General features: G+C 45.9%; 1 protein-coding gene across 3 annotated transcripts in view; it reads left to right on the top strand.

Moving 5' to 3' along the window:
• Window positions 1-14,107, top strand: part of pcbp4 (poly(rC) binding protein 4) — a 48,250-nt gene extending 34,143 nt beyond the window's left edge. The window contains exons 7-15 of one of the 3 annotated variants that reach the window (XM_062410325.1): window positions 3,004-3,135; window positions 3,608-3,736; window positions 4,536-4,610; window positions 6,622-6,693; window positions 6,839-6,904; window positions 7,579-7,620; window positions 7,723-7,845; window positions 11,376-11,545; window positions 12,405-14,107. In XM_062410325.1, the coding sequence (XP_062266309.1) occupies window positions 3,004-3,135; window positions 3,608-3,736; window positions 4,536-4,610; window positions 6,622-6,693; window positions 6,839-6,904; window positions 7,579-7,620; window positions 7,723-7,845; window positions 11,376-11,545; window positions 12,405-12,807 (1,212 nt within the window). In that variant the 3' untranslated portion in view covers window positions 12,808-14,107. The remainder of the gene's footprint in view (window positions 1-3,003; window positions 3,136-3,607; window positions 3,737-4,535; window positions 4,611-6,621; window positions 6,694-6,838; window positions 6,905-7,578; window positions 7,621-7,722; window positions 7,846-11,375; window positions 11,546-12,404) is intronic. The other 2 variants (XM_062410336.1, XM_062410332.1) reach the window with 2 other exon arrangements.
• Window positions 14,108-15,563: the final 1,456 nt, after the last annotated feature.

Raw genomic sequence — 15,563 nt, 5'->3', positions numbered from 1 at the left:
AGGATTATAAAAGGTGGGTGATCAGAGAGAGTGTGTGCAGGAGCTCAAGAGTCCGACCTGAAGCTTCAGCTCCAGAGGTTTCACGAGTCCTGATGCTACATCCAGCTGATGGAGCTCAGAGCCTTTAACAGCTGATTCCAGATGTGCTGCATCAGTGACACGTCCCTGGAGAGAGAGAGAAACACCTGGTGTCCAACATCTGTCCTGAGAGATCCAATCACACCTGGTGTCCAACATCTGTCCTGAGAGATCCAATCACACCTGGTGTCGAACATCTGTCCTGAGAGATCCAATCACACCTGGTGTCCAACATCTGTCCTGAGAGATCCAATCACACCTGGTGTCCAACATCTGTCCTGAGAGATCCAATCACACCTGGTGTCCAACATCTGTCCTGAGAGATCCAATCACACCTGGTGTCGAACATCTGTCCTGAGAGATCCAATCACACCTGGTGTCCAACATCTGTCCTGAGAGATCCAATCACACCTGGTGTCCAACATCTGTCCTGAGAGATCCAATCCCAGCTGCTTAGAAACATCTGTCCTGAGAGATCCAATCACACCTGGGTCCAACATCTGTCCTGAGAGATCCAATCACACCTGGTGTCCAACATCTGTCCTGAGAGATCCAGTCACAGCTGGTGTCCAACATCTGTCCTGATAGATCCAATCACACCTGGTGTCCAACATCTGTCCTGATAGATCCAATCACACCTGGTGTCCAACATCTGTCCTGAGAGATCCAATCACACCTGGTTTGAAACATCTGTCCTGAGAGATCCAATCACAGCTGGTTTGAAACATCTGTCCTGAGAGATCCAATCACACCTGGTTTGAAACATCTGTCCTGAGAGATCCAATCACAGCTGGTTTGAAACATCTTTCCTGAGAGATCCAATCACAGCTTGTGTCCAACATCTGCCCTGAGAGATCCAATCACAGCTGGTGTCAAACATCTCTCCTGAGAGATCCAATCCCACCTGGTGTCCAACATCTGTCCTGAGAGATCCAATCACAGCTGATGTCCAACATCTGTCATGAGAGATCCAATCACAGCTGTGTCAAACATCTCTCCTGAGAGATCCAATCCCACCTGGTGTCCAACATCTGTCCTGAGAGATCCAATCACAGCTGGTGTCTAACATCTGTCCTGAGAGATCCAATCACAGCTGGTTTGTAACATCTGTCCTGAGAGATCCAATCACACCTGGTTTGAAACATCTGTCCTGAGAGATCAAATCACAGCTGGTTTGAAACATCTGTCCTGAGAGATCCAATCACAGCTGGTGTCCAACATCTGCCCTGAGAGATCCAATCACACCTGGTGTCAAACATCTCTCCTGAGAGATCCAATCACAGCTGGTTAGAAACATCTGTCCTGAGAGATCCAATCACAGCTGGTTTGAAACATCTGTCCTGAGAGATCCAATCACACCTGGTGTCAAACATCTGTCCTGAGAGATCCAATCACAGCTGGTTTGAAACATCTGTCCTGAGAGATCCAATCACACCTGGTGTCCAACATCTGTCATGAGAGATCCAATCACAGCTGGTTAGAAACATCTGTCCTTAGAGATCCAATCACAGCTGGTGTCAAACATCTGTCCTTAGAGATCCAATCACAGCTGGATAGAAACATCTGTCCTGAGAGATCCAATCACACCTGGTGTCCAACATCTGTCATGAGAGATCCAATCACACCTGGTTAGAAACATCTGTCCTTAGAGATCCATTCACACCTGGTGTCCAACATCTGTCCTGAGAGATCCAATCACACCTGGTGTGCAACATCTGTCCTGAGAGATCCAATCACAGCTGGTGTCCAACATCTGTCATGAGAGATCCAATCACAGCTGGTGTCAAACATCTGTCCTGAGAGATCCAATCACAGCTGGTTTGAAACATCTGTCCTGAGATCCAATCACACCTGGTTAGAATCATCTGTCCTGAGAGATCCAATCACACCTGGTGTCAAACATCTGTCCTGAGAGATCCAATCACAGCTGGTTTGAAACATCTGTCCTGAGAGATCCAATCACACCTGGTGTCAAACATCTGTCCTGAGAGATCCAATCACACCTGGTGTCAAACATCTGTCATGAGAGATCCAATCACAGCTGGTTAGAAACATCTGTCCTGAGAGATCCAATCACAGCTGGTTAGAAACATCTGTCCTGAGAGATCCAATCACAGCTGGTTAGAAACATCTGTCCTGAGAGATCCAATCACAGTTGGTTTGAAACATCTGCAGTTTGTCAATTAACCATCAAGTCTAATTTAAGACATCACAGTGACTTACAGGAAATTGACATAATCATAACAAATAAATCCATGATAATTTCAAAATGTTCAGATGAATGAATCTGATGAAGATAAACAGAGACAGAGTTCTTCAAGAGAAAGTAAAGATTTAGATTTTACTCACTCAGAGACAAATTAATGGAACTTTTTAAAGAGCAGCAGAGGAGACAGAAAGAAAATTCATAATGAGAGAAAGATGGAATGACCGAGGGGAGAGGGAGAAGTCTTGTTTATGATTATGCATCTCCCCGCAGCGCTTTATTTTGAAATGCAGAGAAATGTGAGAAATGACTTAACCTGGAATAACCTGATTTCTGAACAGAGTTTGATGTGATGTTCAAACATAATTTGGTAAACAAGCCAAGTTAGCCCTCTAAGCTAATAGCTGCTAATCACGTTAACTATGAATAAGAAATAAATAAACCAAAAAAGCCAGAAATCATATTAAGTTGCTTTTATTGTTTGTAACATTTTCATTAGTTTATGCTTTAAAATCATAAAACAGCATAAGAGAGAGAGAGAGAGAGAGAGAGAGAGACAATAATCGTATTGTTATTATATTATCAGAAATAAGGGGATGACGGACAAGATGGAGGGATGATTCGATATTAAAAGATGATACTGTCTCTCTCTCTCTCTCTCTCTCTCTCTCCCTCTCTCTCTCTCTCTCTCTCTCTCTCTCTCTCTCTCGCGCCCTCAGGACCTGTCGGCCTTGGTGGCTAACGGCACAGTGACCAGTAAACCTCCCGTCACCCTGCGGCTCGTGATCCCGGCCAGTCAGTGTGGCTCGCTCATCGGGAAGGGAGGCTCTAAGATCAAGGAGATCCGAGAGGTGAGGGGGTGGGGGGATGGGGGGGATAACTCCCAGCGGGGGGGGGGGGGGGGGGGGGAGGGTTCAGTTGTACATGATTTAATTAAAGTCTTGATTATTTCCACACTGATGCAGGAGAGACGGCAGACATGCACATAACCTGTGGGAACTTAACATAAACAAGTGAAATAAAACTTTAAATACTCAAAAACAAAAGCTGCTACAGCGTCATGAACATTCTCACAAACAGAACCTGCAGAACATCTGAGGAACATGTCAGGAACACCTAAGGAACACGTGACGAACATGTGAAGAACATGGCTGAACTCAGCAGCAGCTCAAGTTCCGATCTCACGTCTGAAGACGCTAAATATAAGTTTACATTTTTGTTCAACCTGACTGGATGTTAGAACTTCACCGTATGTGTGTGTGTGTGTGTGTTTGTGTGTGTGTGTGTGTGTGTGTGTGTGTGTGTGTGTGTGTCTGTGTGCAGACGACAGGAGCTCAGGTGCAGGTAGCAGGTGACCTCCTCCCTAACTCCACAGAGCGAGAGGTGTCGATATCAGGGAGTCAGGACGCCATCATCCAGTGTGTGAAGCTCATCTGCACCGTCATCTTAGAGGTTTGTGTTTTATTATTATTATTATTATTATTATTATTTCACTGTGACGGTCGAAGGTGCAGAATCGAACGTGAGCGGATTGAATATCTAATGATGCTGATTTCAAACTGTGAGCAGAAGAGCTGAGGGGATTTTTAAATGTTCATATTCCTCCAGAAAGAATCTCAACCTCGGTGATTACAGGGAACGGCCAGCGTTCATTAAGTGAGACTCTGAGATCAAAGGAGCAAACGGAGAGATCAAAGACTCCAGCAGCTGGTTTCTATTCCTCTCACCTCCACCAGGACGGAGTGAGAGAGAAGAGGAGAAAGAGAAACGCTGCAATCAGAGAGTTCACTCTGTTTGATCTGTAAAGAGTCTTCTGATCTCCAGCCTCCATGCTCTGCTCACCCAGTGCATGCTGGGACAGGATCCAGAACTCATTTCTCTGTGAGCTGCAGCGGGAGCTCATAGACTTTAATTCTCTGTGAGAGTTTGATTAAACTTTAGTGACTATAGAAACTTCTACAGCTTCAAAGATTTGGTTTCTTTATCTTTATGAATAGTGTCTCTCCGAGTCGGGTCCAGACGTAACTCTCAGAGTTCGTGAGTTATGGTTGAGATTTAATTACTCACGTGTTTCTCATTTCATTTTGTGTCAATGCTTTAAGCACATTTAGTTTTACAATATGTTTCTGAAACAAGACAAATGTATTTATCCACTGATATCTGAAACCCTCAGAGACACTTGTTAGACTCTGACTCAGATTCCTCCTCATGTCCAATGTCTCTCCTCCTCTCCTTCCCTCTCTCTCTCCAGTCACCACCGAAGGGAGCGACCATTCCATACCGACCCAGCCCGACCCCAGGACCTGTGCTAATGGCAGGAAACCAGGTGAGACATCATGAGCGCTCATAAGGTCTCTGCAGGAAGCCACGTGACATCATCACGTCAAACACACAGTCGACAATATGAGAGAGAGGTTCAGTCGGCTGGCCGAGGCTCGAGGGATGGAGTTCACAGACTCCTGCAGGAAGGAGAGAGGGAGGACGAGAGGAGGGAGGTAGAGAGGAGGGAGGAGAGGAGGGAGGTAAGACAGGGTGATAGTTAACTGGATGAATAAAGGGAAAGATGGATGGAGGCCGGAAAAATGTGATTCATAGACACGGAGAGGAAGGAGGGATGACAGGGGGCGGGGGAGAGAGGGAGGTAAAGGTGGATGGATTAATGGGTCGGAGAGATGGAGGGCGATCGAGGGGATCTGAGGAGGGAGGAGAGGATGATGAATGGATGAGGGGAGGACTGAGGAGGAGACGGATGAAGGAGGAGACAAGGGATTTACCGACACACACACACACACACACAGACACACACACACATTTTACATGTTTTTCATCAATAAACACACTAAAGTGTCTCAGGGACGAGCTTTAACTCTGTGTCTGTGTCTGTCTCTGTCTCTGTCTCTGTCTCTGTCTCTGTCTCTGTCTCTGTCTCTCTCTGTCTCTTTCTCTGCCTCTGTCTCTGTCTCTGTCTCTATCTCTGTATCTGTATCTGTATCTGTATCTGTCTCTGTCTCTGTCTCTGTCTCTGTCTCTGTCTCTCTCTCTCTCTCTGTCTCTGTCTCTGTCTCTGTCTCTGTCTCTGTCTCTGTCTCTGTCTCTGTCTCTCTCTCTCTCTCTGTCTCTTTCTCTGCCTCTGTCTCTGTCTCTGTCTCTATCTCTGTATCTGTATCTGTATCTGTATCTGTCTCTGTCTCTGTCTCTGTCTCTGTCTCTGTCTCTGTCTCTCTCTCTCTCTCTGTCTCTTTCTCTGCCTCTGTCTCTGTCTCTGCCTCTATCTCTGTATCTGTCTCTGTCTCTGTCTCTGTCTCTGTCTCTGTCTCTGTCTCTGTCTCTCTCTATCTCTGCCTCTATCTCTGTATCTGTATCTGTCTCTGTCTCTGTCTCTGTCTCTGTCTCTGTCTCTGTCTCTGTCTCTCTCTATCTCTGCCTCTATCTCTGTATCTGTCTCTGTCTCTGTCTCTGTCTCTGTCTCTGTCTCTGTCTCTGTCTCTGTCTCTGTCTCTGTCTCTGTCTCTGTCTCTGTCTCTGTCTCTGTCTCTGTCTCTATCTCTGCATCTGTCTCTGTCTCTGTCTCTGCCTCTATCTCTGTCTCTGTCTCTGTCTCTGTCTCTGTCTCTGTCTCTGTCTCTGTCTCTGTCTCTGTCTCTGTCTCTCTCTATCTCTGCCTCTATCTCTGTATCTGTATCTGTCTCTGTCTCTGTCTCTGTCTCTGTCTCTGTCTCTCTCTATCTCTGCCTCTATCTCTGTATCTGTATCTGTCTCTGTCTCTGTCTCTGTCTCTGTCTCTCTCTATCTCTGCATCTGTCTCTGTCTCTGTCTCTGTCTCTATCTCTGTCTCTGCCTCTATCTCTGTATCTGTATCTGTCTCTGTCTCTGTCTCTGTCTCTGTCTCTCTCTCTCTCTCTGTCTCTGTCTCTCTCTGTCTCTGTCTCTGTCTCTGTCTCTGTCTCTGTCTCTGTCTCTGTCTCTGTCTCTGTCTCATGTCTCTGTCTCTGTCTTTAACTCTGTCTCTGTCTCTGTCTCTGTCTCTGTCTCTGTCTCTGTCTTTGTCTCTGTCTCATGTCTCTGTCTCTGTCTCTGTCTTTAACTCTGTATCTGTCTCTGTCTCTGTCTCTGTCTCTCTCTCTGTCTCTGTCTCTGTCTCTGTCTCTGTCTCTATCTCTGTCTCTGCCTCTATCTCTGTATCTGTCTCTGTCTTTAACTCTGTCTCTGTCTCTGTCTCTGTCTCTGTCTCTCTCTCTGTCTCTGTCTCTCTCTGTCTCTGTCTCATGTCTCTGTCTCTGTCTCTGTCTTTAACTCTGTCTCTGTCTCTGTCTCTGTCTCTGTCTCTGTCTCTGAAGGTGTACGAGGCGTCGGACTTCAGCTCTCACCCTCTGTTCTCTGTGTCTCAGGGAGGAGTCGACCTGCAGCAGGTGAGTAGGGCCGCCTGGGGCGGGGGGGGGGGGGGGGGGGGGCAGGGTCAAAGGTCACTTCTTCTTCTTATCATCTGCACTGACCCAGACTTTGAATGAACCGTTTGAACACAACCATGTAAAATGATGTGTGGTTATTTTGTAGATCCACTCTCCTCTTCACTTCCTGTGGAATGTCAAAAATCTCAGACGCTCTTCAGGTGAAATAAAAGTAAGAATCTAAACGTGTGGATATCGGTTGAAGTCCGATCTGGATACAGACCTGTTTGAATTCCCGCTGTCAAAGGCGTCCCGTGAACTTCTGCTCGGACTCTTTCTCATCATCTTGTGTTTGTCCGTCCTGGGGACATGAGGACGAGTTCAATGGAAGAGGGATTTGACCTCAGGCCCAACGGCACTGACTGGATTTTCTTAAACACCCGATCAACTAGAAGAAACTGACATTCGTGTAAATTCCTCTAAAGTCGTCAAATAAACTTTAATAAAAGACCTTGAGCTGCTCTGGAGCCTGAGGAACATCATGACAACACAGAAGCCGAAGCGATGGAGGCAGATGTCCCAGGAGACGCTGGGAGGACGGACGTTCATCCAGGGCTGGAGACATTCATCCAGGATGTGTCGTCCCTCTGCGCTCGGAGACGAACACAGACAGATCTTTACTTCCTGTTGGACTCGTCTCTAAGTGGCTTCCGAACGTCCTGTTGTTGTGGTATTTGTGTTGTGAGCTCCGGAGACGTGGAGGGAGACGAGTCCTTCATTCCCGTCCAACCACAGTTCAGTCTCAGAGTCAAGAGCCGGAGGAGACAGTGTCCTCTCCTCAGACTGTGGAAGCTGGGGACAGATAGATCCTCACGATGGTTTGACTTGTGTCTCTCTCTGTTCCAGACGTACGCGGTGCAGAGCCACTATGGCGTCCCACACTCTGAGGTGAGGACACACTGCAGGGACGTTTCTACTGGTTCAGATGTCCCCTGAACGATTTGATTATTTATTATTTATTTGTTAAATCATGTCCGTCTTGTTTCTCAGTTGGCGAAACTCCACCAGCTGTCAATGCAGCAGCAGGGCCTCGCCCCCATCAGCCAATCAGCTGCTCAAGGCTTGGAAGCTAGTTGTCAGACCACCTCTCAGGAGCTCCTCATTCCAAACGACGTGAGTATAAAGTATAAATGTCACACTTTATATATAAGCTCTCTTATTCCCTGTTAACCAGCTCCTCAGTAGTAGTTATGAAGCTCATTAAATTGATTTGTATATTACATGTTTATAATTCACCTCAGACTCACACACAGACGACAAATGATTCTGTGTCCCAGTGTCTGCTGATCCACGTGAGGAAACTTCTCATCTGTGACCTTCAGTGTAAAAGCTGCTGGCAGCCAATCAGGCGACAGGACTCTGTCCACCTGACACGATCCACTCAGAGTAACGAGCTGAAGTCTCGAGACGCTTCAGTCAAACTGTTCAGGGACGTGTCCTCATGTTCTCACTTTGTGTTCCAAACTTTCGACGCCAACAGGCCTCAGGAGCTTTACTGTCCCGGTTCTTGAGTCAACAACTTTCTAATGTTGTATCAGACCGACTTCACACTCAACAACTTCCTGTTCCACTTCCTCTGCTCATTCACAGCTTCCATCAGACACGTTTATCCAGGGTGGAAATCTCACCTCAGTTTTTTAAGACTCATTAAACAGAGGATTATAAAACAACTGCTGAACTCATGAAATGAAGCAGGTCTCTTTTGAAAGGTAACATTCTTAACTTACCATAGGTACCTGTCCTTTAGCCTGTGCAAGGTCTTTATGGAGGAGAAAGGCATTCACTATCCCGATGTCCATGAAGTGATAGAAGAACGTCTTGTACCACCTCATCGTCTTGTGGAGGACATTGTAATACCCTATCAAGGCGTCAGAGAGGTCCACTCCACCCATACACCTGGATGGACAGAAAAACACATGATTGGGAAAAATATACTAAAACATAACTATATGAAGCACACAAATTACTACATTTCAAAGAGCATAAAACATCAGTGAAAATACAATATGTACCTGTTGTATTCCTTCACTGCTGGTGGAACCAGGATGTTCTTCAATGACTACGGCCCATCTGCACCTTTGACTCTCCTCTGTACTGTCTCTTCTGCATGGGCCGTGTGGAGTGTTGGGCACATGGAGTCGTCCCTCGTCTCCATGTGCCCAATATTTATCTATCAGGTCGAGCAGGACACGTACTCGCTGGAAAATGTAATTGGCTAAACGATAAACCAGTCATAAGAAGAATCGATTGCAATTGGCTGAGTCTGTACACGTCAGAAGAAGGGCGCGCACTGTCTGTCAACAAGGGCTCTCGTTGGCTCGTGTAGGCTGTGGACAACCCATGCCTTCTGCAATTGGGTCGAATGAGCTGTCCATCTAAAGTTCAGAGTGCAGCCACCATTTTGAGATCCGGAGAGCTGCTTTGTTTACATGCTGGTGATCGGATCTTGAAATGGTCTACATCAGTGGAATCAGAAGAATCTTAGCTAGCTAACGATATGTTGCATTAGTACCTAGCTGTACGATGCAGTTCTGTAAATAACAATGTTTGACGATGATCTGTAAAACAGCGCAGCTCTAGGCGCCGCCGGGAGGATGATGGACAGCTGGTTAATATAGTATTGAAGTTATCCTTCAAAATGTCTACCCTCATCAATGCTGCTAACAACTTTAATCTTGATGTTTCCTACACTTGACATCTGTTGACTTGTGTCCGTCCTGGGAGACGGATCCTCACATGTGTCTCTGAGGTTTCTACGTACACTCCTGATCCAAATCTTAAGACCAGTTAAACAATTGCATGAATTTGCATTGTGCACTGTTGGATCTTAGGAAGGTTCTAAGTAGAGCTTCAAAATGCAAAAAGAAGAAATGGGAACAAGAGACCAAAAGTTGTGAGCAGGCAATTTATTGAAAACAACAATTTAACTCAAATAGGCTGTTCATCAGCTGATCAAAAGTTTAAGACCACAGCCTTTAAAAGCCTAAATCTGTGCAAAAATGTGGATTCCATGTCATTTCCTGTCAAGTAATCACACTGTAAAGATCTGTTGATGGCAAAGGCTAAAAAGCTCACAGTCTTTGAACGTGGTAGGATTGTTGAACTGCATAAACAAGGCCTCTCACAACGTGCCAGCGCTGCTGAGGTTGGACGCAGTAAGACAGTCATTTTGCATTCCTTAAAAGATCCTCAGGGTTATGGAACAAAAAAATAGAGTGGTAGACCCAAAAAAATCTCACCAGCGTTGAGCCGGAGGATCCGAATGGCTGTCCGTCAAGACACCGGACGATCCTCGTCCCAAATTAAGGTCATTACTGGTGCTGACTGCAGCCCAATAACCATCAGACGGCATCTGCGAAGGAAGGGCTTCAAAAACAAGAAACGTCTTCAAAGCCCACGTCTCCTTCAACGCCACAAAATTGCCCGTTTAGACTTTGAAAGGGAGAACCAACCATGGGACATTCAAAGGTGGAAGAAAGTTTTATTCTCTGACGAGAACAAATTTAACCTTGATGGTCCTGATGGCTTCCAACGTTACTGGCATGATAAGGAGATGCCACCTGAGATGTTTTCTACGCGGCAGAGTGGAGGGGGCGCCCTCATGATCTGTGGTGCTTTTTCCTTCAATGGAACAATGGAGCTCCAGGTTGTGCAGGGGCGTCAAACAGCAGCTGGCTATGTGGAGATGTTGCAGCGGGCATCCCTCATGACTGAGGTCCCTCGTCTGTGTGGTAACGACTGGGTTCTTAAGCAGGACAACGCTCCAATTCACAATGCCCGTCTGACCAAGACTTTGTTCCAGGAGAATAACATCCCTCTTTTGGACCATCCTGCGTGTTCCCCTGATCTTAATCCAATTGAGAACATTTGGGGATGGATGGCAAGGGAAGTTTACAAAAATGGACTTCAGGTCCAGACAGTGGATGCCCTCCGTGAAGCCATCTTCACCACTTGGTGCAACATTCGAACTAGCCTTTTGGAAACACTTGCATCAAGCATGCCAAAACGAATTTTTGAAGTGATCAACAATAATGGTGGAGCTACCCATTACTGAGTCAGTTTTTGACACTTAAAATTCTTTTTTAGGAGTTGTTGTGTTTTTTTTTGCTGTGGTCTTAAACTTTTGATCAGCTGATGAACAGCCTACTTCAGTTAAATTGTTGTTTTCAATAAATTGCCTGCTCACAACTTTTGGGCTCTTGTTCCCATTTCTTCTTTTTGCATTTTGAAACTCTACTTAGAACCTTCCTAAGATCCAACAGTGCAAAATGCAAATTCATGCAATGTTTTAACTGGTCTTAAGATTTGGATCAAACTACTGTTTTTAGTAGTTTGTCCTGACTGTTGTTGAGGGTGAAGGACAGAGGATGTCTCACAATGTTAAAGCCCTATGAGACGAATTGTGATTTGTGAATATGGGCTATACAAATAAAATTTGATAGATTGACGTTTCAGAGAACTAACCTCTGCTCTCTGACAGGAAGCAGACGACCTCTGGCTGCTCCCGCTAATCACTCCCTCGTTATATGTAAAACACATGTTACAGACATTTTACTAAGACCCGATGGAACCATTTCAACTTGTGGTAAAATAATAATATGTCCCCTTTAAACGTCTTCTCCTGTGTCTCCGCCTCCTCGCAGCTGATTGGCTCCATCATCGGGCGTCAGGGCACCAAGATTAACGAGATCCGTCAGGTTTCTGGAGCTCAGATAAAGATCGGCAGTCAGCTGGACAGCACCAGTGATCGGCACGTCACCATCACCGGCACGCCCATTGCCATCCACCTGGCTCAGTACCTGATCACTTCATGGTGAGTTTACAAACTGGTTTGAACTCCGCCAGCTGCTGCAGATCAAAGCCACTTGATGGTGAGAAGATCGGTCACCAGTTGGATTTGTTCCGTCTCCCACACGTTGAGGTTCTTTGTTTCTCAGTGTTTGATCCCAACCATCGTCCCACCACCATCAGCCTTTGGGTTCAAGACTCTTCTGCCCAGTGTTCCCAGTCCTTTGTTTCACCACACCAACGTTTCTCCACCACAACACAGACTGGGACACTTCTTCTACTTGTTCTGTTCTCAGTTCTTCTGACAGCTGATTCATTTGATGATAAAAAGGTTATAAACATATTTATTTCTACATGTGATCAACAGACTGTGACGTATGAAGATGTTTGTTTATGCTTCTTCTTCTTCTTCATCATCTTCATCATCTCTGACAAACGTTCATCCTAACGTCTGTACGATGGTTGTGTCCCCTCCTCCCTCAGCCCCCCCCCAGCCATCACCCCAACTTAAACAGCACCCCCCCATTCGTACAGCGCCCCCCCCGATAATAATCTGTTGCAGCCTCCAGTAAAACTTGGTTTTATGATTTCACTTCTTTCATTTTGATTCTAAAATCCTCTTTGTTTTTCTCTATGATTTAGTTTTTGATTTTTTTTAACATGTCTTTGGTTTAACCCTCTAACCCTTCTCCATCCAACCCCCCCCCTACCGCTCTCCCCTCCCTCCCTCCCTCCACCCTCCGTCCCTTCCTTCCTTCCACCTCCTCTTCCTCCCTTCCTCCCTCCCTCCTTTTCTTCCTCCCTTCCTCCCTCCCTCCCTTCCTTCTTTCCACCTCCTCTTCCTCCCTCCCTCCCTCCCTCCCCTCCTCCCTCCCCTCCTCCAGTTTAGAGACCGCCAAATCCACCGCCCAGTCCTCCTCCATGCCGTCTCCCGTTGACCTGACCATGAGCTTCACCCAGCCCGCCCCCCCCGCCTCGTCCTCCTCCTCCTCCCCCCTGGCAGCGATGGGCGCCGCGATGCCCCCCGCTCCCCTCCTGGGGTCTCCCTACGCCTTCCCCCTCTCCAGCCTCCTGGGAGTGAAGTCCATCCCCTACCTGGCCCTCTCCAGCCCTCCTGCCTCAGCCATCGGGGGTCCCTTGTTACCAGGCTCAATGCAGACGGCAGCGTCGGCAGCCGTCCCGGTGCAGGCTCATGCGGTGGCGGCCCTGGCGTCCTACACGGCGAAGATCTCCTCCTCAGCCAACGGGATGAAGAAGCCGGAGAGACAGAAGTTTGCTCCGTACTGAAGAGGAGAGGAAACGTCACTGAGGTATCTGGTCTCAGACTGAGGGCAGTTTCATTTCCCTTCTGTTTCTCCATCACTCTCTGGTGCACTTTCTCACTCTCTCACTTGTCTGTCTTTGTCCCTTTCTTCCATTTGTCTCGTGTCTCTGTGGAAGTGGGATCACTGGAAGACGTTTGTCTCTGATAGTCTCAATGTGATGGGGGTGCAGGAAGTGACTGATCCGACCGAACAGCTCAGAGTTCACATGTGGTTGGTTTGTTGTTGAAGAGCAGCTCCTCTTACTCAGAGAGCAGTCCTTTCACAATAAAAGCCTCCCTCTGGGTTCCTGGTGGAAGCTTTTATTGTGAAGCAGCAGAAGATGAGCCCGACCTGCTCGTCAGCCAGAAAACAATGAAACTAGGAAATGTGGAGAAACCAAAGATTTAAGCTCTGGAAGCATTCAGGTTTATTTTTAACTGTAAAATGACCCAACAGTTAAAATCTGGTCACAAAACAATCAGTGGTTTCACGTTTTCTTTGTTAAACTCTCAGATATCGGCCTCAGAAACCCTGCAGGGTTCTAAAGTACCTGAACTCTGACTCATCTGAAACCAACAAACCTCAGAGACTCAGGATGAAGGCTTTTAGAAACAGAAGAGACGGATGTGAAGACGTTTACTGTTGTTCTGTGCTCAACACATTTTAATGCACACGTGGGAAAATCTGCTGACCAATCAGAGCAGACCATCGGGGGGGATTTGAAGAGACAGTGTTTGAGACAGAGGCTGAGGAGAGGACGCTGAGCATTAGAGCATGAACACATTTCTGAAACCTTCCTGTGATTTATTCAACAGGGAAAATATACATTTAGGAGATAAAATGTGTTGTTACATAAAGTTTGACTTTAGTGTTTTCATCTTTAAGGTGATTCAAGTTGTGTTGTTTTCATTTAGAGACACAAACTGTCTGTTTGATTTAATGAGACAAATCTAACTCAGTAGAATCCCAGCTTCCTCTTCCTTCACATCCCAGTGTTCCACTGATCCCACTTCCCACGTCTCACTGAACTCTTTCTTTGTGACGCTGCCCTCGTCTCACGATCTGATGATTCTGAGGTTCCAGGTGATTCTGGCCACGAAGCCTCTAAAAGCCATAAAGACTTTTCAGCTTTTCTCCTCCTTTATTCTACTGTGTCCTCACATATTTATTGACTAATATGAAATATTCCCTCAGAGAATTTATATCACTGGTCACTAACACTGAGCTGAACGACTCGGCTTTTGTATACAATGATGTCGACTTGTATAAAACTACTTCCTGTCTGCTTCCTGTCTCTTTTTCATTTCTTTAGTTTGTTGTAAAGAGTTTTTTAAAACATACAACAGATTTTAAAAGTTCTCTTTCTGTGTTAACAGTCTGTTTTTGTTTTCATTCTCAGTTCTTAATTTCAAATGTGTTGTTTAAATTATTTTTTTAACTTATTAAAGGAGTATTACATTTACAGTTTTAGAAACAAACTTTTCCAACATGGCTGCAGGTAAATACTGTAAAACTGAACTTGTTTTTTTTAGTTGTGTGAACAAAGATTAATAACCTGTATCATTGATGCTAATAACCAGATGTTGTGTTAGATAGAAGAGTTGTGTTTTCACTTGTGAGTTCAAACTGGACGTTTTAACACAAACACACACTTTCTGAGCGGGAACTCGTCGTCTCCACCTTCAGCCGCAGAACTAGAATCAAGTAGATCCACTTCCTGTCTGCGCAGAGGAAGTGACCATGTCATGTGATGATCTAACCATGACCTCGTCAGATCTGAGCTCGTGAAAATTAAAACTGTCAATGTTTTATTTTCTGGAGAGAAAATCCATCAGTCACAATCTTGATGAATATGTTTTGTTCTTTCTATCGTGTTTTTTTCAAAGTTCTATCGATGACAAATAATTATAACATGGATTTCCTTTATACTGCAGCCAGTCACCAGAGGGCGATCAAGAGGCGTTGGCTTCACTATTATGGAGCTGTGATGTCGGCCATCTTGATTTAAGGGGGGGGGCTGTATTTGCATAATTTGATTGGCTGGTGCCGTTTGAAACTTTGAGCTTTTCTCTGCTGAACGTAAAACAAGTGAAACGACCCATGATGCAGTTCAGCAACGAATGACATCATCGCGTCCACAGTGAACGAAACGTGTGGCGTGATCATGTGACTGATCATGTGACTGATCATGTGACATGGTTCCCTCGCTGCTGTTTCCTGTGACCGATGGAGAATCAGACGTGTTTATCTACTTGTTGTAGTTCTGTGGCCGAAGCGTTTAATCACGTGACAGATGTTTACTGTTTGTTTATTAATCGACCTGATGCTCAGAACATTTTACTGACACACACACACACACACACACACACACACACACACACACACACAGGCTGTGTTTTCAGAAACTTTTACGTCGTCTTCGTTTCGTCCGTTGGTTCAAAATCATTCAGAGAAAAATGTTCAATATTAAACAAACGTATTTATTTTTATAAACCTCGAGGACCCGATCACTCATCCGTCCTCTTCACACTCACCTCTTGTCTTTGTTTACTTCCTGTCCCTCGTCCACGTGTCCTCCATCTATTTGCATGAGTGTGATTTGAATTGATGTCTATGCAGAAGCGTCTCTGTGTGGTTCGGCTCACGTGCGCGGGCTCACGTGCACGCTGCGCTGGTGCTCGTGCACGTGAAGCTGAAATCAAAGGGCTACAGTCGACACCGGGTCTGATTCACGCTGCG

The sequence above is a fragment of the Platichthys flesus genome, chromosome 2 (assembly GCF_949316205.1).
Source record: "Platichthys flesus chromosome 2, fPlaFle2.1, whole genome shotgun sequence".
Lineage (NCBI taxonomy): Eukaryota > Metazoa > Chordata > Actinopteri > Pleuronectiformes > Pleuronectidae > Platichthys > Platichthys flesus.
Note: the sequence above shows the minus strand (reverse complement) of the source record. Positions and strands in the feature narration are given on the sequence as shown.